This window comes from Medicago truncatula, chromosome 5 (genome assembly GCF_003473485.1).
Source record: "Medicago truncatula cultivar Jemalong A17 chromosome 5, MtrunA17r5.0-ANR, whole genome shotgun sequence".
Taxonomy (NCBI): domain Eukaryota; kingdom Viridiplantae; phylum Streptophyta; class Magnoliopsida; order Fabales; family Fabaceae; genus Medicago; species Medicago truncatula.
This window is the reverse complement of record NC_053046.1, coordinates 18,112,133-18,133,636: the sequence shown is the minus strand read 5'-3', so window position 1 is coordinate 18,133,636 and position 21,504 is coordinate 18,112,133. Positions and strand designations below refer to the sequence as shown.

The 21,504-nt window shown below is 34.1% G+C and overlaps 4 protein-coding genes across 4 annotated transcripts; 1 reads left to right on the top strand and 3 right to left on the bottom strand.

The window, feature by feature from the left end:
• The first annotated feature begins 3,807 nt into the window (after positions 1 to 3,807).
• Positions 3,808 to 8,137, top strand: LOC11422654 (AT-hook motif nuclear-localized protein 10). Its single transcript, XM_039834658.1, has 5 exons — positions 3,808 to 4,120; positions 6,620 to 6,687; positions 6,954 to 7,088; positions 7,186 to 7,344; positions 7,908 to 8,137. Exons 1-5 carry the CDS (start codon positions 3,808 to 3,810, stop codon positions 8,076 to 8,078), a joined length of 846 nt encoding a protein of 281 aa, XP_039690592.1. The 3' UTR covers positions 8,079 to 8,137.
• Positions 8,138 to 9,910: 1,773 nt separating this feature from the next.
• On the bottom strand, positions 9,911 to 12,091 carry LOC11414982 (cyclic dof factor 5). The gene is made up of 2 exons (XM_003613779.4): positions 11,657 to 12,091; positions 9,911 to 10,958 (listed from the first exon to the last, which is right to left on the bottom strand). The coding sequence occupies exons 1-2, from the start codon at positions 11,864 to 11,866 to the stop codon at positions 10,200 to 10,202; spliced, it is 969 nt and encodes a 322-aa protein (XP_003613827.1). The 5' UTR covers positions 11,867 to 12,091; the 3' UTR covers positions 9,911 to 10,199.
• A 2,401-nt stretch (positions 12,092 to 14,492) lies between these two features.
• Positions 14,493 to 16,497, bottom strand: LOC11416079 (cyclic dof factor 1). The gene is made up of 2 exons (XM_003613777.4): positions 16,235 to 16,497; positions 14,493 to 15,707 (listed from the first exon to the last, which is right to left on the bottom strand). Exons 1-2 carry the CDS (start codon positions 16,415 to 16,417, stop codon positions 14,799 to 14,801), a joined length of 1,092 nt encoding a protein of 363 aa, XP_003613825.1. The 5' UTR covers positions 16,418 to 16,497; the 3' UTR covers positions 14,493 to 14,798.
• Positions 16,498 to 19,801: 3,304 nt separating this feature from the next.
• LOC11427755 (cyclic dof factor 1) lies at positions 19,802 to 21,504 on the bottom strand. The gene is made up of 2 exons (XM_003613775.3): positions 21,214 to 21,504; positions 19,802 to 20,948 (listed from the first exon to the last, which is right to left on the bottom strand). The coding sequence occupies exons 1-2, from the start codon at positions 21,418 to 21,420 to the stop codon at positions 20,040 to 20,042; spliced, it is 1,116 nt and encodes a 371-aa protein (XP_003613823.1). The 5' UTR covers positions 21,421 to 21,504; the 3' UTR covers positions 19,802 to 20,039.

Here is a 21,504-nt window from a genome sequence, read left to right as displayed (position 1 = left end):
TTCAAGCTCCATACAAATTGTAACAAAGTCTCATCTAACTTTTAGAGGTCCTAAAGTGTTAGGTTGAGCAAAGGTTGTAAAAGTCTAAGTGGTTAACTTAGCAAGAAGGTGCAAGCCTGCTGAGGCTTAGAGAATACAGGATTGTAATTGTTCAGGTGAACAAGATTGTAAGGTGCAGGATTTGAGAGGTTATCTCAAGCATCATAGTGGAAACTCTCACAAGATTGTGAGGAGTGGACTAACCCACATTGGGTGAACCACTATAAATTTCTGTGTGTTCTTTCTCTCTTCCCTATACTCTTTAATTACAGTATACACAACACACACTTACACATTTACTTTATTAAACTATTTATGTGTATGAACTTCAGAACGTTCTGAAGTCAGAATATTAACTTAACTATTCCAAGTAAACTACTTAAGAATCACTTTTAAGTTTCAGGTTAATTTTTAAAGGGTCACAATTCAAACCCCCCCTTCCTTGTGACTATTTTATCTACTTCAGCTTATTCGAAAATATCAACAATCCTTGGCAACGATGCCAAAAACTTGATGGTCGGATTAGGCAAGTGTACCAAATCGTTTACAAAGTAATAAAGTGTAAGTAGAGTATCGTATCCACATGGATTGTCCTTTCGTCCAAACAATTCATGTTACTTATTTTGTTTTGATGATATAAAATAAAAGAGTTAAGGGTTGGAGGTTGCAATTTTTATCTGTTTGCAGTAGAGCAAGTTACCTGTTTGGTTGCAGAAAAGTAAGTAGCAGTTACAACTCTTCGAATCCCCCTATGTATTTTGTTGGAATTAAATAACATTCATGTCGCGTTTATTTAGCCTAAGTTGACTATACAAGTGATAAGGTCGTTGGGACGTTCTACCATAGTCAATTGTCAAAATGCACATGCTCATCAGTGCATGATCTATACTATCTCAGTTGATTTAGGTATATCCATTCAATGGCTAATTGCTCTTGCTGATCACACGGTAATCCTTACATGCGGGGTCTTACGAATTCAAAGGTAACTGAAACATAGACTTAAATTGGCATTTCTAGATTTCCAAAGGCAATGAAGGCCAATGTTCCCGAAGGTTTTCCCGTCTATGAATCTTAGGACACTCATAGCACACTTTTCTTCTCCTCTTGTTAGTTCTACAAACAGGCAGCCCTATCACCTTCTACCTTACCAAGTAGTCGATGAGAATGGTTTTACTATGATCGGTTCACTCCCCAGAGTCACTTGTTTCCCTAATTAATAACTAGTTACATCTTAGGTTTAGCAGATTTTACTCAATATTAATAATGTCACCTCCTAAGTACTTACTACTAGGGTCAACTCGTTTTCGGTATCTTTCGTCTAATTACTAACTACTTGCTTCCTAGATAGGTAGATATAAATATGAAGATATAAGCATCAATATTAGGCGTTGTCACAACCTAAGTACCTAATCTAGGGTTGCGCTCCTTTGAAACAAACTAATCCTAATAAAACTTTTTTTTTTTTTTTGAAAACTCGGTATCCGATCCAAGAATCGACTAATCCGAGGGGACCAATCCCACCGCCCACTTGCGGGGGCCTCGTTTAAAGCCAGAACAAGCTCTGTATGGACTTAGCCCACCGAAATTGGCACCGGAGGGAATCGAACCTGAGACCTCTGGAGGAGCAAACTCCAAGATCCCAAACCAAATAGAGGTTCATCTTAGAACCCTGGCCTATAGGCATGGCAACAAAACTCATACCCGTGGTTACCCACCCAAACCAAACCCAATTTGACGTGTTTTTCCCGTTTTGACTGGGTTTGGGCATGAGTTTGGGTTTTCCTCGATTTCAAAACTCGTGTATGGGACAGGTAACAGGTATATAGGTACCCACCCGAACCCATATTCAAACCCGTCCCGAATGTAGAAAATTACTTCTATGTTGATATGCCATGTTATTTTGTTTAATAATTTGCCGTGTTATAAAAACTACTAATGATATTTAAAGGAGCAACTAAATCAATCGGTCTAACAAATATTAAAGTGGGCATATTTCTAGATAATGCATTACAACATTTCTCTAAGGGTTGCAAAAAAACTTCAATTTTTTATTTAAAAAAATTATTCAATGCGGGGACGGGAATACCCAAACCCATCGGGGATGGGGATGGGGTTCCATATCTCATCCCCGTTGGGTATGGGTAGAGTAACAGGTAAGTATATGAGAATCGGGTATTGGGACAGGGAATCTGGGAGTGTGCTCCTCCTTTAGGTTCCAGATTCGACTCTCTCTAGTGCCAATTTGGGTGGGCTAATTTAGCTTCTTAAAAAAAAAAAAAAAACTAAGAAAAATAACAAAAAGATAAAACCATACCCTAGAAAAGATAAGGAGGAGATAGAACTCCTCCTGAAGCTCCTAAAATCGTCTTCCTCTTGAACTGCTCCAGTTCTGAACGAGAAATTACGAATGAGGAATACACTATCTATAGGGAAAGTTTCCACCTGACTTGGGCTAAAAACATAGGCACAAAACACGATATTTTTTGCAAGCAACCAAGCGTTGGGTTCCTAAGCCATGCGCCAAGCGCATGTTCCTGGAACCTCCCTGTGTGCGCCTAGCGCTTTCTGCAGCTCTTCGGGGTGCCTAGCACCCCTTCTGGTGCGCTTGGGCGCTTCTGTGTGTGTTCTGGTGCTGAAATGTCTATATCTTCTCATCACCAAGCTTGGGCACTTCTGTGTATATTCTGGTGCTGAAATGTCTTTATCTTCTCATCACCAAGAATCACTTAAACTCACTAACAAAGGTCTGGAACGATACCGTCCACAACAAGATAAGAAGCCTTGGGGATGGAGGAGTTGAAAACCATAGAATTCCATCCAAAGAACACGCGGTAAAACCCAATAAGGTTTGTGTTGGAGAGTATGACGGATCCCTCGTTCGAGAAGACAGGCCCCCGACCCCCTCAACCTATAGCTTCGGGGCAACTATTCCGAACTAGGTTAAGGCCCATTTTAGCAAGACTCAGATTTTATCTAGGACCCTAGAGCAGGTGATATCATACAATGGAAACACCCTAGACCTACTAGATAATGGTCCAAACAAATAGATCATGATCATCCAATCTAAATCTAATGCAAGAGGACCACCTAGATAGTCACATCCGTCCCTAAAGGACAACTGTCCAGGTGAAGGTGTGACAGTCAAAAACCTTTCTTATCCGCCATATATACCCATGCTTAGCATTAGGTCATGTAACACAGTTCTTATCCTATTTTTAGTCGTGCTCTCTTTTGAACCCCTCACTAACTTCAGCGTTGGAGTACGTGCAAGTAAACTAGCCGCTCAGGTAGAGAAGGACTCATGATAGACCGCAGTGGACGACGAAAAGCTCAATCCCTCACACATTAGATATCTACTCAACAAACCATTTTCCTAGTTCCAATCAGATCATTCCACTTATACATCCTAAAGGGTACAATTCTGACCACAATACTACTTAACCCCTAAAAAAAAAACAAGCATCAAACTCAATTAATTCAATTCCTCCTAATTTTTTTTTATTATTTCATTCTAATTATTATTTATATTTATTTATTAGTATTAATTATTATTACATATAAATTTAAATAAAATAGAATTTTTTAATTGATATCCAAATTATTTTGACTAAAATAAATATGAATATTATTTTAATTATTTTTACAACTACTCTTTTTCTTTGGGGCGTTTTGGAATGCCATGTATATATATTGAAACACATCTATCTTTATTTTCTTCACAACCCATATATTGTGTTCATTTTTGTTGTTGTAGATATAACTTCATTAATGGAGGATCAAAACATGGAACTTCAACTTACTCTTTCACTGGGTTCAATCCCAAAACGGTCCGAAACAATCAACAACGCTCCCGATGTGATAAAAATTTTCGGAGTTGATGTTGATTTAATCACTGGAGCAAAGTCGGGGGGTTCGAACTCTGAACAAGTGCAAAGGGGGGAGGGGAGGCCTCCAAAGTACGGAGTTAGTAGGAGCCCGTTTTCTCCAATGACGCCTCCTTCAGGGCTTGCTACTAGTCACTCTAATGAAAGTGAGGAGAAGGATGGAAATGGACGATCTGGAGGATCATTAGTTTCCACTGGTATTATTTTAATTTTTTCTTTGTTTAAATTTTTCATGAAGTTTTTATTTTATATTTTTTATATTGTTTTTGTTTTTATTGAGAAGACGTACTTTTAACACCCGTGGCTTGTTTGAATGATTGTTTGTCGAGTCGTTCTTTTGTCTGAGTTGGACACATTTTTCCATTTCAATTGTACGACTTTTTATGTCAAATCAAATCCCAATGGAGGAATGTTATCTTGGTTTTGGATGGATTGAAGGTACATATAAAAACATTGTAGGATCTCGATTGTTAATTTGATATAAGAATTTTGTGAGAATATGATTAATTTCACACAATTAACATATTTAATTTGTTGGTTCAAATCAAACACTCAGGATATGTGACAAAGTTAGTACATATCTAATGTAAATCCGATAGAGGATATGTCTAGATTCGATATCGAACACATCCTAACAAAAACAACCCATCACTCAATTCCTACCACACTCGTTTAAAGGGTGAGCCTCAGGGCGGTTGGGGAAGCACCTTCTCTTTCTGGGCCATTTTTTTTCTTTATTTTTTATTTCGTTTTTTCTTTATTTTTGAGGGTTTTGATTTGGCTCCCCCTCTTGTATACATATATATTTTTTTTCCTTTTTTTAATAATATATTATGAGTAGGCAGCATAGGATGGAGGTAGTCCTTCACACACACCTTGATGTCTCACCTATCTCTTGACCTATAAAAAAAATCCAACACATCCCATTACCTATTTTGTTCTTACTTGTTTCTACTCATCAATTTTTTTCTTATTAGTTTTCATTTTAAGGTTCTAGTTTTAAAGTTATAGTGGGCATTAGAAATGTTTGCTAAATATTTAATTTTAATGTTGGTACTTTGTTTGGAATTGAAAAATTGAGGTATTGTTGTGCAGGGGATTGTTTTTTATTTGACGTTGTTGAAAATTTATCATTTGATAATATGATTTAGCTAGGTAGCAAGATACTAAACGGTAAACTCATGTTGAAGGCTGAAAACTTATTAACAAAAATAAGATTGAATTTATTGGTTTTAGGTTTTGAAGTCGGCAAACAATGATTTGTAAAAGAGATTTTTTTTTAGTTATTTTTGACTGAAAATCTCTTACTTTTGTTTTTTATTTAATAAGAGGTCTAGAAAATCTACAAACTTTTTTATAACTAATATTATTTTTGAGTGTTTGTAAAATGGGTATCTTTTACAAGACTAATCTCTCAAATTGGGTAGTATAGTAATTGTTAAATAATATTTTTTTGACCCACTTTAGTGGTCAATCTCGATTTTACATTTTCTTTTGGTTTCTTAACTAATATTTTTTGACCACTTTTATTGGGATCACTCAATGTTGATTTTACATTTTCTTTTGGCCTATTACGGTGGTGAAATTTATGAGTTTTTTTTTAGAATACTATGAAGTCTTTAATTATAATTTAATATAAATTTTTAAATATAAAGATAATATTTTAAAATCAAAATATTTTCATAAAATTGAAATTTTTTGGCGTTATTAGAAGAATAGCTTACCGACTTTATTGATAATTAATCTCCGTTTTGACCATATTTAATAGCCTCATTTAATATTGATTTTCCAATTGATTTCGGTTTTTTTTACCGTGGAATTTTAGGATATTAAAATACTTTTCTTTTATGCGCAAAAAAACAAAATTGGAATCCAAAATTTTTAATTATCAAGAATATAATAAATAAAATTAATTTAAAGATAAAAGTTTGAAATAGAAAATAAAATTTAAAATCTAAATATTTTATTTTCGTTTTGCTTTTAGTGTCTCGGGAAAGTAAAGTCTCCCCACGTTACTTTTTGATCGGTTTTTAGTTTCAAATAGTGTATTTATTTAATTCAAAGGGAAAATAAAATTCTGTTGATTTGTAGTTATTAGTTAGAAAGTATATACACAAAAAACTAATGCATTAAACAGAAGATTAAAATATTTTGAAATATAAATATGAAATAACATATGATAATTTATGTTATTAATATTTAATTCTCGTTTGGATTGCTATGAAATTTTTAGATCATAACAAATAAATAATTAAAAATATGTAAAGTATCTGTGAGTTTTTGACATAAATTGGTGTGAAGTGTCGATATGTTTCCATACCTTCAAGGAGGTTAAGTTTTAAAATATTAAGGTTTTGTAACAAATAAAAAAAAATGATTTTCTCATATTATTTACTTTTATATCTCATTTTACATATCTTGTAGGAGTTGATTATTTTGCATTAACAGTAAACATAATTTTATATTTACATATAATTAATCTTAATTTATCATGCATACATTTCTAAAAAATGTTACAATGCCTATTATTTACACATAGTCTTTTTTTAGAGGATTTATTCATAGTCATTATGCCTTGAAACTACAAATTCATATATACTTATATAGGAAAATACTTCATATTTTAAAATGATATTTTTTAGGTATGTAATTTATCTATTTCTTATGCTTGAAATTGAAACTTTTATTTGTTACAGATGGATTTGTTGAAGAAACGACCGGAGAAAGCATTACACCTTATGTATTGATTGTGAACCCTCGAGAGGTAAACTATTTGTATTTACTAAGTATAATTAATTAGTCTAATTTTATATTTCTATTAAAAAAAACTTAATATTATAGTAAGGGGTCGGGGTTCGAATCCTGGACACCCAACTTATTCACCTTATAAGGTGAATTATAGCCACTAGGCTACCTGACAAAAAAATAAAAATGTAGGTATCGTTTTAAGGGATGGTTTGATTTTCAAAACATTTCACAAAAGTTATATGTATGGTATGAATTCAGAGTTTTGTTTTTGGTGATTTTCAGAATGTGGTTGAAAAGATATCAGCATTTTTTAAGAATGGTCCTCGACAAGCTGTTTGCATACTTGCTGCTACAGGAGCTGTATCAAATGTCACCCTTTACCAACCTGGTGTTTCTGATGGTTTTTTAAGATATGAGGTAAAATTATAAAAGCAATTAATCTTCTATAATACAAGGCCACTTTCATTTTTTTTGTGTTTCTATATGTTTTAAAATTTTCTCCGTTATAATACAGGGCCACTTTCCTATTCTATCTTTAAATGGACCATGCACCTTCCCTGGTGGTTGTGCACAGAAGGAAATTGAAATGATGAGTGTTTCCTTGTCTAAACCTGATGGCAGTATTTTTGGAGGTGGTATTGGTAGATCAATGATAGCTGCTACTCCTATTCATGTAAGATTTATTTTTTAACATCCATTCATATAGGATAGTTAGAAAGTAGTGCATATAAAAGATGATTTTGTTCTTTAGATGGCAAGAAATCTTGTTAAAACTAGACGAACAACTTATACAAAACCTGTCTATAATAATTTTGTGGATCGGTTATAATATTTTTAAGCTTAAATATGTAAATTGTCCCTGTAAGTTTGCGTGTTTTTTGTTTTCGTTCTTGTATCTGTTTTTGTTGCGAAACAACTCCTGTAAGTTATAAATATAATGGTTTTAGTTTCTGTCGTCATCATCTGCTACAAAAACGTCTATGTGGAAAACAGAGGATGACGTGACGATGTGTGACGTCGCAAATGACCTTGTATGTTTAATAGATTTCTAAACGAAGATTAGTCTGAACTAAACAACTGAGAAAATTTTATACCTGGTTGTAAAAAAATACTTATAGTTAATTCCTTCCATTTCCATGTTGTCCATTTAGAAATTATTTATTGATTAATATTTATGTTGCATTGATTTGATAGCCATTGTCACACACTTACTCAAAGTTTCTCTTTTTCCATCAGATTGTTTTGGGAACTTTCGATATGGTAATTACAGACGGTGAACCTAGCAACCTAGCAACAACAAGTGCTAATGGTGCATCAATGTCAGATAATGTCACTGTTGTTGGAGAACCTAGCAACCTGGAAAAGTTTCCATATCTTGATCTCAATCGTCCCCCAGAAGAAATATGATGCATCTGTTGTCAACCTTTGAGCTATGCAGAGCATAATATATATTCTCTCCAGTCACATTTATCAGCCAAAAAACAAAATTAATTAATGTATTTGATTTATAATTATGATCAGATACATTAGTTATTCAATAAACTTAAAAAATTAATTTTTGCTTATAAATGTGATCAGATAGAGTATATATATTGCTATTTTGTTGTTGTTTGTTTATGTTTAAGACCATGACTTTGTTTGAAGTGAATGTTTGTTGTGAATCTAGTTTTCTTTGGTGGCTGGCAGCAAACTTACTAGGGATCATCACAATAGTTGAAAATAAATATTTTGCAGACTTGTTAAATGGATTTATTTTTATTCCTATTTTTTGGAAAATTATGAATTTATGATGCTTTTGTGGATTGATTTATTTAGTTTTAGTTTATCCATTAATATTTTATCAATAATTATTTAAATTTCATATCATTTTCACCTTATTATCTTGTTTGCAAATTTTTTCTACAAAGAAATTAACAATTTTTTTGTATGTTATTTGACCATTTTTTTTATTATACAAATTTTTAAAACAAATATAGCATGATTTCAATTATAGGGTCATACTAATTTTTTTAGTCAACATGGAGAGCTGTCATATTACTATACACTTTTTTTTTTTTTGAGGAAATATTACTATACACTTGAAAAGTTTTTAAATAGTCTTTCAAAATCGAATCCTAAAATACACACTTTTGACGTCGATTGTTAGGTACTAGAGAACTATTTTTTTAGAAAGAAAAAAAAAAGACCAATGTTTAAATTTTTTGTCTCTATTCTTTTTCTCATTTTATTTCATATTTTTATTCTTCAATATTTTTCTAGTTAAAAAGTTTTTTTTTTTTTTTTGAAATAATTAGTTAAACAGATCTTAAATGGTTCAATTCACTACTTTTTTATTTTATTTAAGAGATGTTATGTGATTTCTTAGTTCTCTCGTATTGCTACCCCAAACTTAAATAATTGTTAATTTCAAGAGCAACTTCAAACTTATCATTCAACAAACACCATACAAATTATTACCTAACTCCAAAACCAGGAGGGATAAACATTTCACCAAAGGTCTCTAGGCTTGTGATCTTGTTTGTCACCAAGCAGAAGGGGAATTATTTATATGCTCAAATTTTGCTTAGAAAAAGGATAAATAAATACATCATATAGGGTGGCTCAAAAAGGTTATAGGTACAAAGCAATTTGCCTCAATATGTACGTACCAAACATAGAAAAGCAAGTCCTCCCCTCCCTTTCCCTCCGAAACTCTTCATCCAAACATACCCTTAGTCTTCAATGCATCAAGCGTTGGAAGACGGTTATGCAACTACCTCTAACTGAAATTTAGTACTTTGGATGGTATTTAGTTTCGGCACAACTTGTGGCAACTTGGTGAGATCCGGTCTGCAACATAGAGAATAAAGATAGCATTGTAACAAAAATTTGGTTGCAAAAAAGGTTTTAAATATGTCATAGCCATTAATCTGTCACACGTATTTCATTATGGATTTATGCATGGATATTATAACTCTTGAGAGGAATCTTTGGTATTCAGGTAGTCCTGTTAGGCTTATGGGATTAATTTCTACAGTTGCACGGTATATCTGATTTATACCAAATTGAATTATACAAATTATGCCGATTATGTAACGGTACGTAAATAAACATAGGTCATCGATACAGACATAACACAGTAAAAACTGAAATAAATCTCAATCTTCTGGAACCAGAGTAGAAACAAAACAGAAGTGGCATGCTTCTTATTTTATTCTAAAACATTATATTTCAGTCCAAAACTCTTTTTTCATTTCCTTTGTCTTTTCCTTGTTATTTATCCTGTCTCATTTACATAATATGTGCATCAAAGATATTTACTCAACAAAGTTATCTAATTCTGAAAGATAGCACCTTTGCAGAATATGTACTAGACTATGATCTACTTCAGAAACATTTTGGAATCTAATCAATATTTCTCGCTTAATATACCATTTAAGACACAACATTGACACTGCACGCATGTGTCAGTGTCAGACACTTACATGTGTCAATTGTCAAACACCGAGCACGCCTTCAAACCAAGGTGTCAATGTGACCTATTCCAAATCAAATCATCTCATGGAACAAAAGTGACCTTGATAAAGCTGCAGGGTTAGAAGCAAAACCCTTGGAAAGTCGTCCATCTCTCGAATGTTTCCCTAAAGTTAGTTTATTTGGTTCATCAAACTGTGTTGAGATAGATTGCACGCTCCAAGATGGTATCAAACAACCACCACAGAATGCTATATTTGGATAGATTGGCACAGGATAACACATAGCAGGATTCCATGGAATCTGTTGAGGAAAACTTTGATAACTCTTGTCAAATGTTTTTTCAAGTGAACCAACATTCCCTTTTTTGTCAAGTGAACTTGAAGACATGATAGGAGAATCCGATCCAAAGGTCAAGACAGTACTCATTTGATGATAATGCGAGGCATCAGAATTAAAAGAAGAAGAGACTTTGTTCTTGCGACGACCTGCCCCTATAAGCATATTTCTCGTGGTTCCTCCAGAAGTCCAGTATCTTTGGCAATTTTTGCAGAAGTGTCGAGGCTGTTTGACGTTGTAGTTGTTGTAGTAGCAAAATTTTGTGTCCGTGCTTTTGCATCTTGGACATGGAACAACTTGGTCTGGTTTCTTTGGAGATTTTTCTTGTGACATATCAGTTTGTTCATCAATTTTAGTGGAATTTGCTTGAGACGTCTCTGTTTCAGATGAGGGAGTTTTCGGGTTCTCGATAAGGCTTGAAGATGTGGGAGATTCTGAATCCTCTGTGGTTTGGAATGAAGCCTCATCCTCGATGAGTTCTTTTCTTGATGTTTCCTGAAGTTGATATATAGCAGTTAGATATGACCAAAATATGAGCCACAAAGTTTTATTGGTTTATAAATTGACAGTATAAAGCTATGAAGCACCGACATAGACACGAACATCAAATACGACACCGATAATTTGAAAATTTTGAAGACATATTGAATGTTACATGTATTGACGTCGTGTTGGACACAAAACACAACTTTATACTAAAATGTCAGTGCTGCATAAGCATATAGTATCTGATTTATTTGTTCTTATATATAAATAAACAACAGAAAATTCATGTTGGTCCTTGATATTCTATTTTATTTATGTTTTGCATTTTCATGTTTGAGAGAACAAAAAGCATCTCTCTTTATATTGTTGTTAGGATCGAAATATATGAATAATGAGAGGCCCCGTGTATGATTTATCAATTCAGCATGATAATCCCTCTTAATTTCAGAAATAAAGAGATGGATGTACACTCATAATTCTAGTATTCAACTATGAGAAAAGGTTAGCATAAAACAACTTTAATCATCTAACTACTTCTATAGTTATATTATACATGTGATTGACTATGATTTATTGACAGTATAACACTTTTTATAGCGAAAGACTACCAAAAAAGATAAATTTTTTGAGTCAAACCTACTAGCTAGAAACATAATTTTAAAGAAAATAAAATTCTTCAAATAGAATCATTATGGCATAGCACATACCTTATATCTCTTTGCATCATGTTCAGTTGAAGAATTCACTTCAAGTGGAGAAGAGGAAGACATAGATGAATGAAGACTATGATGAGATAAATCTTCATGAGGAAGCGGAGAAAATTCTGACTCTGAGGAAGAATCATTGGTAGATACATCGATGTTGTGTGTTATAAAAATCGTTCTCCCAAAAAGCGTTATGGTTGAATTATTAATCATCTCGGGTATATCTGTAGAATAAGTTTTTGTTGTTGCTATTGTTTCTTTGTTCTGTTTACCTGATAGTGAAGAGTTAAAAGAGAAGAAAAAGAGAGAAAGAGATAGGGAGGTACAATGGTTTATGTGTTTCTGTGAAGAAGTTTTATAAAGGTCAAAAAGTTGGAAAGCAATGCCACATCAGAAAAGTGGAAGTTTTGTGAGCCACAAATTTTTGTGGCCTGTGAGATCTTAGTGTGCAGATGGATTCACACACTTAATTGTAAAGATAGTGTTGTTCTCTTCTGCCTACCCTTTCTCATCCATGTCACCTCCTTTTTCAACTTTTGACTTCTTCTCAGTTCCTTCCTTTTCTTGGTATTGCCTCTTGTTAGATTCTTTTATTCCATTTCATTTTATTATATGCTACATCAATTTAAAAACATATCCTTAGTTCAGGATTCACTCTCATTTTTCTTTCCACTTTTAAGTCTTTTTAATTCAAAGAAACATTATCCTCATAAAAGAATAGAGTGAAGACATTTGATGTGTAACAAGTGAAAGATACATGGATCACTTAGTAATTTGGTTGAAAGTTTGATCTCTTGTCGGGTTGAATGGTAAAACATTTGTTAGGAGAGATTAATCCCTTAAATGGATATTAGTTACCCTGAGGGATTAGTTTCATAGTTGCATGCAGGAGATATCTTAGTTTATCCAAAAACACTAACAAAAAACCTCAGCAAATGCACAAGTCGCACGGATTTGGTTTTCATATTAGGGTAAGCAATGTTGTTTTAAATATTTAAAAGTTTATTATCACATATTATTAAGGTATAAGGGAAATTATTAAAATGTAATTTCTTTTGTTACACATGTGCTTGGGGTTTGAACGCCTTCAATGGAGGTTCGCGATCCACACTATCCTTGAATTTTCATGCAGCAAAACTGGATGGGGTGTCCCCTCCGTTTTCTGATGTAGTGGTCCCTTCTCAAAATATTGATCCCACCCTTATGCAGAATATGTTCGCTCAAGCTCTAAACAGTTCATGTGATATACATCGTAGCCAACTCTCAACTCCTTGCACGATAGGAGATGTTATTGCCATTAAAACACCTGAAAATGAATATAAGGAAGAACTTTCATGGTGTAATAACAATATACACCGTTGTCTGGTCCTTCTTAAGGGTACCATACCTCCTGAGGTTGTTGACTTGCGTCGCAAGCTATCACAAATTTGGAAACCCTTGAATTCTTGAAAGATTTTTACCTTGACAAAAGATTCTTGAATTTAGTTTTTTGTCATTGGGAGACCAGATTTTGGGTTGTTGGTCGTTGAATCCTGTTACTTTGCGTTTATTCTCATGGGCACCAGATTATAACCATAACAATTTAAAGCAAACTCACTCACAGTGTTGGTTATGGATTTCCGGTGTGCCATTTAAATATTGGAGGCCTAAAATCTTTTTTGCTATTGTGGGTGGCATCCAAAGATCAATAGCAAATTAGAAATTCATGAGGTAACCTTAAGCGTGATTATGGCCACTTCGTTCCCATTTTGGTGGTCGTCGTGGTCTCTTTTCTAATCATCTTGATCAAATCTTTATAGAAAGAGAGGGATGTGTGTTCTTTGTAGAAAGGAGTCTATCAAGCCTAAACAAAGTGTTTATGTGCCAAAAACCAAGGATCGATATAGAAAGGCAATACTAGAGCAAGAGAAAGTAAATGATTCTTCCCAGTAAAATAGAATTCTGGTTGAAGGGACAATTGTGAACCGGTTAACAATAAGCCTCTGGTTGTTGGTGATAAGTCTCAGGTTGATTTTGTTTCTGAGACTCTAAATAATATTCAGGATCCAAAGGAGCCTAATATCCCTGATCATGAGTAGATTTTGATTTTCATGTTAATTCTGAGGAATCTCTTCACTCTCCTAGAAGCCATGTCCAGTCAAATTCAGATGATGTGCCTACTATTCCCAAGATTACACCAGATCATGAATTGACTGAGCTATTTCACGAAGACTTCAATTTAGCATAAATTTTTTGGTTCGGTGGAAATTTGAATGACGAAAAGAATGAAGATTTTATATAGGGCAGATCCAAAGCACATAAGTAAAAACACGGGAAGTGACACGAAAGGATGCTGATCATTACCGAACCTGCATCAAACTGTGGATCATCCACCTCCTTGTGATGAAGTCCTCTTTCGGAATGCAGGGGCATTGGCAACGTCGGTGCAAGGCTTGTCCTCCATAATTTTTGTATGTGTCAAATCAGAATTTCTCGGCTCAACCTTGGATTAATCATAACAACTTCCCAATTATTTTAAGAGACGTTGAAATTTTTCAAAAAGGAATGGCATTGATTCCGCTTCTTGCTGTTTGTGCTTTGAGGTGGTGACCATGTGGTTTGATTTGAAAAAATATAACATGGAGGTAGGGTCCCATACTTTACCACTCAAAAAGATAAATTCTTCAGAGCATAACAAATAGTAGATGATGCATACTCCATTACCATATTGCAGTTCCAACTGAAATAAATGTCATAAGCTTTTGGAAACTACAATATTACTACTACAGAGTAGATATAGAACTGATGAAGCAATAGCAATAGCATTCTCCTGATATTTATTCTAAAACAAATCATTGGATTTCAGTCAAAAAATCTCCTTTCCTTTGTTATTTATCGTGTGATTCGTGTCTCATTTACAGAATATGTACAACAAAGATATTTACTAAACAAAGTCATCTGGTTCTAGAAAGAGAAGAAAAGCTTAGCAGAAATCAACTATATTAGCCTATGATCTATTTCAGAAACACTTTGAAATCTGATCAGTCTTTCTCACTATAATTTACCGTTGACACAGACACGGACAGGACGTTGAATCGACAGGACTCTGACACACGTCGGTACGAGCACGCCTTCAATCCGAGGTATCGGTGCTACATATTCCCAATCAAATCCTCTCATGAAACACAAGAGACCTTGATAAAGCTGCAGGATTGGCTTTCAATGCTAATGAGTTTGCTTCAACCACATGATTCTTATCACCACCCGTAGATGCAAATCCATTGAAAAATCTTCCGCCATTCTTGATTCCTAGTGTTAACCAATTAGAACCCTTTGCAGCTTCATTAGGGTCTTCAATTCTCAATGTCTTGGGAATCAACACACTATTATTATCACTTTCTTTCTCGTTATTTTCTAAGTCATCTCTTGAATGTTTCCCTAAAGTAGGTTTACTTGGAACACGAGATTGAGTTGTGATAGGTTGTACGCTCCATGATGGGACTAAACAACCACCATAGTAAGCTATATTGGGTTGGAATGACACAGGATAACACATTGCTGGGTTCCATGGAAACTGTTGTGGAAAAAAACACTGATTACTCTTATCAGATATTTCATCATCTGATCCAACATTCATTTTCGTGGCAAGTGAAGTTGAAGACATAACAGGAGAATCTGATCCAAAGGTCAAGACAGTACTCATTTGACGATTATGTGAGGCATCGGAAGAAAAAGAAGAGATTTTGTTCTTGCGGCGACCTGCACCTACAAGCATACTTCTAGTGGTTCCTCCGGCAGTCCAATATCTCTGACAGTTTTTGCAGAAGTGTCGGGGCTGGTTGGCGTTGTAATTATTGTAGTAACAAAATTTTGTGTCTACGCTTTTGCATCTTGGACATGGAAGAAATTTGTTTGGAGCTTTGTCCTGGGAAATATCACTTTGTTCATCAACTTTAGTTGAATTCAGTTGAGAAGTTTTTGTTTCTGATGTGGTGGGAGTGTTTAAATCCTCTGTGGTTTGTTTTGAGGCTTCTTCATAATCAAGTACTGAGGTGGGTTCTTTCCTTGATGATTCCTGAAATTGATAAACAATAATTAGATTAGGTAAGACCAAAATATGAACCACAAAGTTAAATATTTTTCATGAATTGAAAGTATAGAGTAACTGATTCATGAAGGTATTAAATTAAAAGTTTGAAGCTGGCCTATGAGATCCAATAATAAATAAACTCAAAGTTGTGTTGAAGTTGCAAATCAAACCATTTTAGGACTATAGACTTCAACATATGAATTGGAAAAACTTGAAAACTCCAAAAGCAAAATATTATTGGTTATTCTTGAATGGATGGACTTTTATGAAGTTCCTATAATCATAATTACTTGAAAAGTTGTACAAATGATTTATTGTGAATTATTAACGGTTTTACAGACACTGTCAAAATTAAACTTTTAAATAAATATAAAAAATGAGAAAAGTGAACAATTTCATCAAGCATCTGCCATCATGAAATCCAAAAACTAATTTAATTACATATTTGCATACACCTAACTAGAAGTAATTAATTTTAAAACAAAAAGGATGAAAAATTGCATGACACATACCTTATATCTCTTTGAATCATGTTCGTTTGGAGAAGATGAAGATGAAGATAAAGATGAATGAAGACTATGATCAGAGAAATCTTCATGACCAAGAGGAGGAGAAAACTCCGAGGAATAATCGTCGGTGTTGCGTGTTTGAAAAATTGTTCTCCCGAAAAGCTTTATGGTTGAATCATTAGTCATCTCTCTGGTATATATGTTGAAGAAGTTTTTGTTGTTTTTTTGTTCTGTTTACTTGATACTGAAGAAAAGGAGAGAAAGAGAGAGAGAGGGAGGTACTATGGTTTATGTGTTTATGTGAAGAAGTTTTATAAAGGTCAAAAAGTTGGAAAGCAATGCCACATCAGAAAAGTGGAAGTTTTGTGAGCCACAAATTGCTGTGGCTGTGAGATCTTAGTGTGCAGCTGGATTCACCCACGTAATTGTAAAGATAGTGTTTTTCTTTTCTGTCCTACCCTTTTTCATCCATGTCACCTCCTTTTTCAACTTTGCCTTTTTCTCAGTTCCTTCCTTTATTTGGTATTGTCTATGGTTAGATTCTTTATTCCATTTCATTTTATTATATGCTACATCATCATTTAAAGCATATCATTAGTTCAGGATTCACTCTCAATTTTCTTCCCCCTTTGAAGTCTTTTTTATTCAAAGGAACGTTATCCTCTTGAAAGAATAGAGTGAAAGCAATGTGATGTGAAATAAGTGGATGCACTACAAAATAATTGAGATTTAGTAACAATTGAAAATTGTAACTAAATTAAGAAAAATGTTACTAATTAAATTTAGTAACATTTAATAGTATTATCAGTAACAGTTAAAAATTGTTACATATTTATATATTTTTGTAACACTTTTTTGTATGGCCAGTAACACTAAAAAATGTTACATATATAATTTTTGAAAAGTTCTAGAAAGTGTCGCAAAGGGGAGTTGTAGAAATGTTACATATATAACAGATTGTGGAGTTTTTCTAAGAAATAAATTTAGAAGAAAAAAAAAACTATAGTGCTCTTAGGATCTCATCAAAGTGAGTAGAAGGGAAAAATAACTAGTCTCTTATGTCATATAGTTGAGGATAAACATGAATGATAATTTCAAGGAAAACAATATGGTAGTTTCAAATCCAAATTGATAAAAGATCATCCATTTATTTATGGAGTTGTTTAAGGAAGATTAAGAGAAATTTCTAGACAATATATTCAACCAATCATGCCAATATTTTATCATTCAGATGATTTATACTTTGTAAAAGACAGAAACCTCCTGATAATGGAAACACCACACAATCTCTTACAAAAATCTACACTATTGTACACAGACCCTGCATTGGACAAAAAAAAGCTATTACCATAAAAAGGTTGTGGGACATGAAATAAACTAGTTCCATCAGGCAATTGCTGCAATTACCATCCTACCAATTAATTTTCCTCGAGGTGCCAACCTAGTTTGGATGTCGTCGCTTCCCCTTGACGTCTGTCATTGCTCCTGGCTTAGCAAAAAAAAAAAAAATTACATATATTCAGCCCTTTTGCAAATCAATTATAAGACAGTTTTAGATAGAATAACTAAAATATATTATTATATATATTCAGAAAGTCATCTTAAGATACATGGATCATTTAGCTATTTGGTCGAAAGTTCGATCTGTAGCCCGTGTGAATGGTAAAAAATTTGTTAGGATAGATTAATCCCTTAAGTAGATATTAGTTATCTCGAAGGATGAGTTTCACAGTTGCAGTTGCATGCGGTAGATACCATAGTTTATAAAAAAAAAAAACTAACAAAATAACTGTGTATGTTGTCATCAGTTTTCATATTAAGGTAAGCAATGTTGAGTTGAATATGTTAAACTTTATTATAAAAAGTATTAAGGTATAAGTGAAACTATTGAAATATAATTTCATTTCTGACACATGCGCCTAGGGGTTGAACGCCTCCAAGTCGGTTCGCGATCCACACTGTCCTAGGATTTTCTTGCAACAAAACCCAGCGGGGATGTCCCCTTAATTTCTGATGTAGTGGTCCCTTCTCAAAATATTGATCCCACCCGTATGCATAAAATGTTCGCTCAAGCACTAAACAATTCATGCGATATAAATCTTAACCAACTCTCAACTCCTTGCACGGGTGTAGGGTTGTAATAATCAGGAAGGACTTGCAGGGTGTAATAACAATAAGCACGGTCTTTTGGTCATTCTTATATGTAAGCATGCCTCCTGAGCTTCTTGACTTGCGCCACACCCTATCGCAAATTCGGAAACCCTTGAATTCTTGGATGATTATTAACCTTGCCAAAGTATTCTTTGAATTTAGTTATTTGTCCTTGGAAGACAGGCTCGGTGTGAGCACAGTAGATTCTTGGTCGTTCAATCCTGGTACTTTGCGTTTATTCTCATGGACATCAAATTTTGACTATAACAATATAAAGCTAACTCACTCGCAGTGTCAAGTATGGCTTTCTGATTGGCCATTGAAATATTGGAGGCCTAAATTCCTTTTTGCTATTGTGGGTGGCATCCAGAGACCAATAGCAAATTAGCAATTGATGAGGCTTATAGCCATTTTGCTCTAATTTTGGATCGTGATATTTTTTCTAATCATCTTGATAAAATCTTTGTAGAAAGAGAGGGATGTGTTTTCTTTGTAGAAAGGAGCATATCAAGCCTAAACAAAGTGTTTATGTGCCTAAAATCAAGGATCAAGAGATAATAAGGCAATAGTAGAGGAAGAGAAAGTAAATGGTTCGTCTCCGGAAGATAGAATTCTGGTTGGAAGCACAATTGTGAACCGGTTAGCAGTAAACTTCTGGTTGTTGGTTATAAGTCCCGGGTTGACTCTGTTGCTGAGACAACAAACGATGTTCAGGATCCAGAGGAGCCTAATAGCCTGATTGTGAACCTTTTTTTATGTTCAAGTTAATTTTGAGGAATCTCTTCACATGATGATGAATTGACTGAGCTAGTTAGGAAAGACTTGAATTTAGCATAAATTTGTTGTTTGCTAGGTAGTCAGATTCAAAGCACATAAGAGAAAAACAACGGTAGTGGCATGTAAAGGATGCTGAGCATTACAGAACCCGCAACAAGGGCGGATCATCCACCTCCTTGTGCTGAAGATTCTCTTTTGGAATGCTAGGGTGATTGGCAACGTTGACGCAAGGCTTGTCCTCCATAATTTTTGTATGTCTCACAAATAAGATTTTCTTGGCGACCTCAGATTAATCATAACAGCTTCTCATTTTTTCAAAGAAAGGTTTATATTTTTCTAACAGGAATAGCATTGATTCCCCTTCTTTTTGTGCTTTGTGGTAGTGATCATGCATGTGGTTTGATTAGTAAAAAGAAAAAAATATTACTACTCCCAACTGAAATAAATGTCATAATCTTTTGGAACCAACAATATTACTACTACTGCAGAGTAGTTAAGAACTGAAGAAGCAATAGCAATGACACTATCCTGATATTTATTCTAAAAAAAAACATTGGATTTCAGTCCAAAAATCTCCTTTCCTTTGTCTATTCATCTTGTTATTTATCCTGTCTCATTTACATAATATGTACAACAAAGATATTTACTCAACAAAGTCATCTGATTCAGAATAAAGAAGAAAAGAAAAGAATCTTAGTTAGCAGAAAGCAACTATACTAGCGTATGATCTATTTCAGAAACATTTTGAAATCTGACCAGTCTATCTCACTATAATTTACCTATGGCACAGACACAGACAGGACATGGAATCGACAGGACACTAATACATATCAGTACGAGCACGCCTTCAACCTGAGGTGTCAGTTCAACATATTCACAATCAAATCATCTCGCGGAACACAAAAGACCTTGATAAAGCTGCAGGATTGGCTTTCAATACTGATGAGTCTGCTTCAACCACATGATTCCTATCACCAACCATAGATGCAAATCCATTGAAAAGTCCTCCACCATTCTTGATTCCTAGTGTTAACCAATTAGAACCCTTTGAAGCCTCAATAGGGTCTTCAATTCTCAATGTCTTGGGAATCAACACACTATTATTATCACTTTCTTTGTTGTTATTTTCTAAGCCATCTCTTGAATGTTTCCCTAAAGTAGGTTTACTTGGAACACAAGATTGAGTTGTAATAGGTTGTACGCTCCATGATGGGACTAAACAACCACCATAGTATGCTATATTGGGTTGGAATGACACAGGATAACACATTGCTGGGTTCCATGGAAACTGTTGAGGAAAAAAACACTGATTACTCTTATCAAATGTTTCATTATCTGATCCAACATTCATTTTCTTGGCAAGTGAAGTTGAAGACATATTAGGAGAATCTGATCCAAAGGTCAAGACAGTACTCATTTGACAATTATGTGAGGCATCGGAAGATAAGGAAGAGATTTTGTTCTTACGGCGACCTGCACCTACAAGCATGCTTCTCGTGGTTCCTCCGGAAGTCCAATATCTCTGACAGTTTTTGCAGAAGTGACGGGGCTGGTTGGCGTTGTAATTATTGTAGTAACAAAATTTTGTGTCCATGCTTTTGCATCTTGGACATGGAAGAATTTTGTTAGGAGCTTTGTCCTGGGACATATCACTTTGTTCATCAATTTTAGTGGAATTTTGTAGAGAAGTTTCTGTTTCTGATGTGGTGGGAATGTTTAAATCCTCTGTGGTTTGTTTTGAGGCTTCTTCATAATCAAGTACTGAGGTGGGTTCTTTCCTTGATTGTTCCTGAAATTGATAAACAATAATTAGATTTAGGTAAGACCAAAATATGAACCACAAAGTTAAGTTGAAGTTGCAAATCAAACCAGTTTAGGATTATAGACTTCAAAATATGAATTGAAAAAACTTGAAAACTTTAAAAGCACAATTTCATCAAGCATCAGTCATCATGAAATCCAAAAACTTTGTATAGTTTTCAAGCAAAAAAAGTTGTCAAAACAGCCACAAGAATTTTATCACCAAAAAGATGAAAATATTGATTGACACATACCTTATATCTCTTTGAATCATGTTCGTTTGAAGAATTCTCTTCAAGTGGAGAAGATGAAGATAAAGATGAATGAAGACTATGATCAGAGAAATCTTCATGAGCAAGATGAGGAGAAAATTCTGAGGAAGAATCATTGGTAGGAACATCGGTGTTGTGTTTTTGAAAAATGGTTCTCCCGAAAAGCTTCATGGTTGAATCATTAGTCATCTCAGGTATATATGTTGAAGAAGTTTTTGTTGTTGTTTCTTTGTTCAGGTTACTTGATAATGAAGAAAAAGATAAAAAAGATAG

What these genes read in the sequence shown, in the direction of transcription:
- LOC11422654 (XM_039834658.1), top strand. Translation starts at nt 3,808, where the DNA reads ATGGAGGATCAAAACATGGAACTTCAACTTACTCTTTCACTGGGTTCA. An exon ending in AGGATCATTAGTTTCCACTG is followed by an intron (nt 4,121 to 6,619) that starts GTATTATTTTAA and finishes TATTTGTTACAG; the next exon opens with ATGGATTTGTTGAAGAAACG. An exon ending in TAGCTGCTACTCCTATTCAT is followed by an intron (nt 7,345 to 7,907) that starts GTAAGATTTATT and finishes TTTTTCCATCAG; the next exon opens with ATTGTTTTGGGAACTTTCGA.
- LOC11414982 (XM_003613779.4), bottom strand. Translation starts at nt 11,866, where the DNA reads ATGATTAATAATTCAACCATAACGCTTTTTGGGAGAACGATTTTTATA. An exon ending in ATGATGCAAAGAGATATAAG is followed by an intron (nt 10,959 to 11,656) that starts GTATGTGCTATG and finishes TATCAACTTCAG; the next exon opens with GAAACATCAAGAAAAGAACT.
- LOC11416079 (XM_003613777.4), bottom strand. Translation starts at nt 16,417, where the DNA reads ATGACTAATGATTCAACCATAAAGCTTTTCGGGAGAACAATTTTTCAA. An exon ending in ATGATTCAAAGAGATATAAG is followed by an intron (nt 15,708 to 16,234) that starts GTATGTGTCATG and finishes TATCAATTTCAG; the next exon opens with GAATCATCAAGGAAAGAACC.
- LOC11427755 (XM_003613775.3), bottom strand. Translation starts at nt 21,420, where the DNA reads ATGACTAATGATTCAACCATGAAGCTTTTCGGGAGAACCATTTTTCAA. An exon ending in ATGATTCAAAGAGATATAAG is followed by an intron (nt 20,949 to 21,213) that starts GTATGTGTCAAT and finishes TATCAATTTCAG; the next exon opens with GAACAATCAAGGAAAGAACC.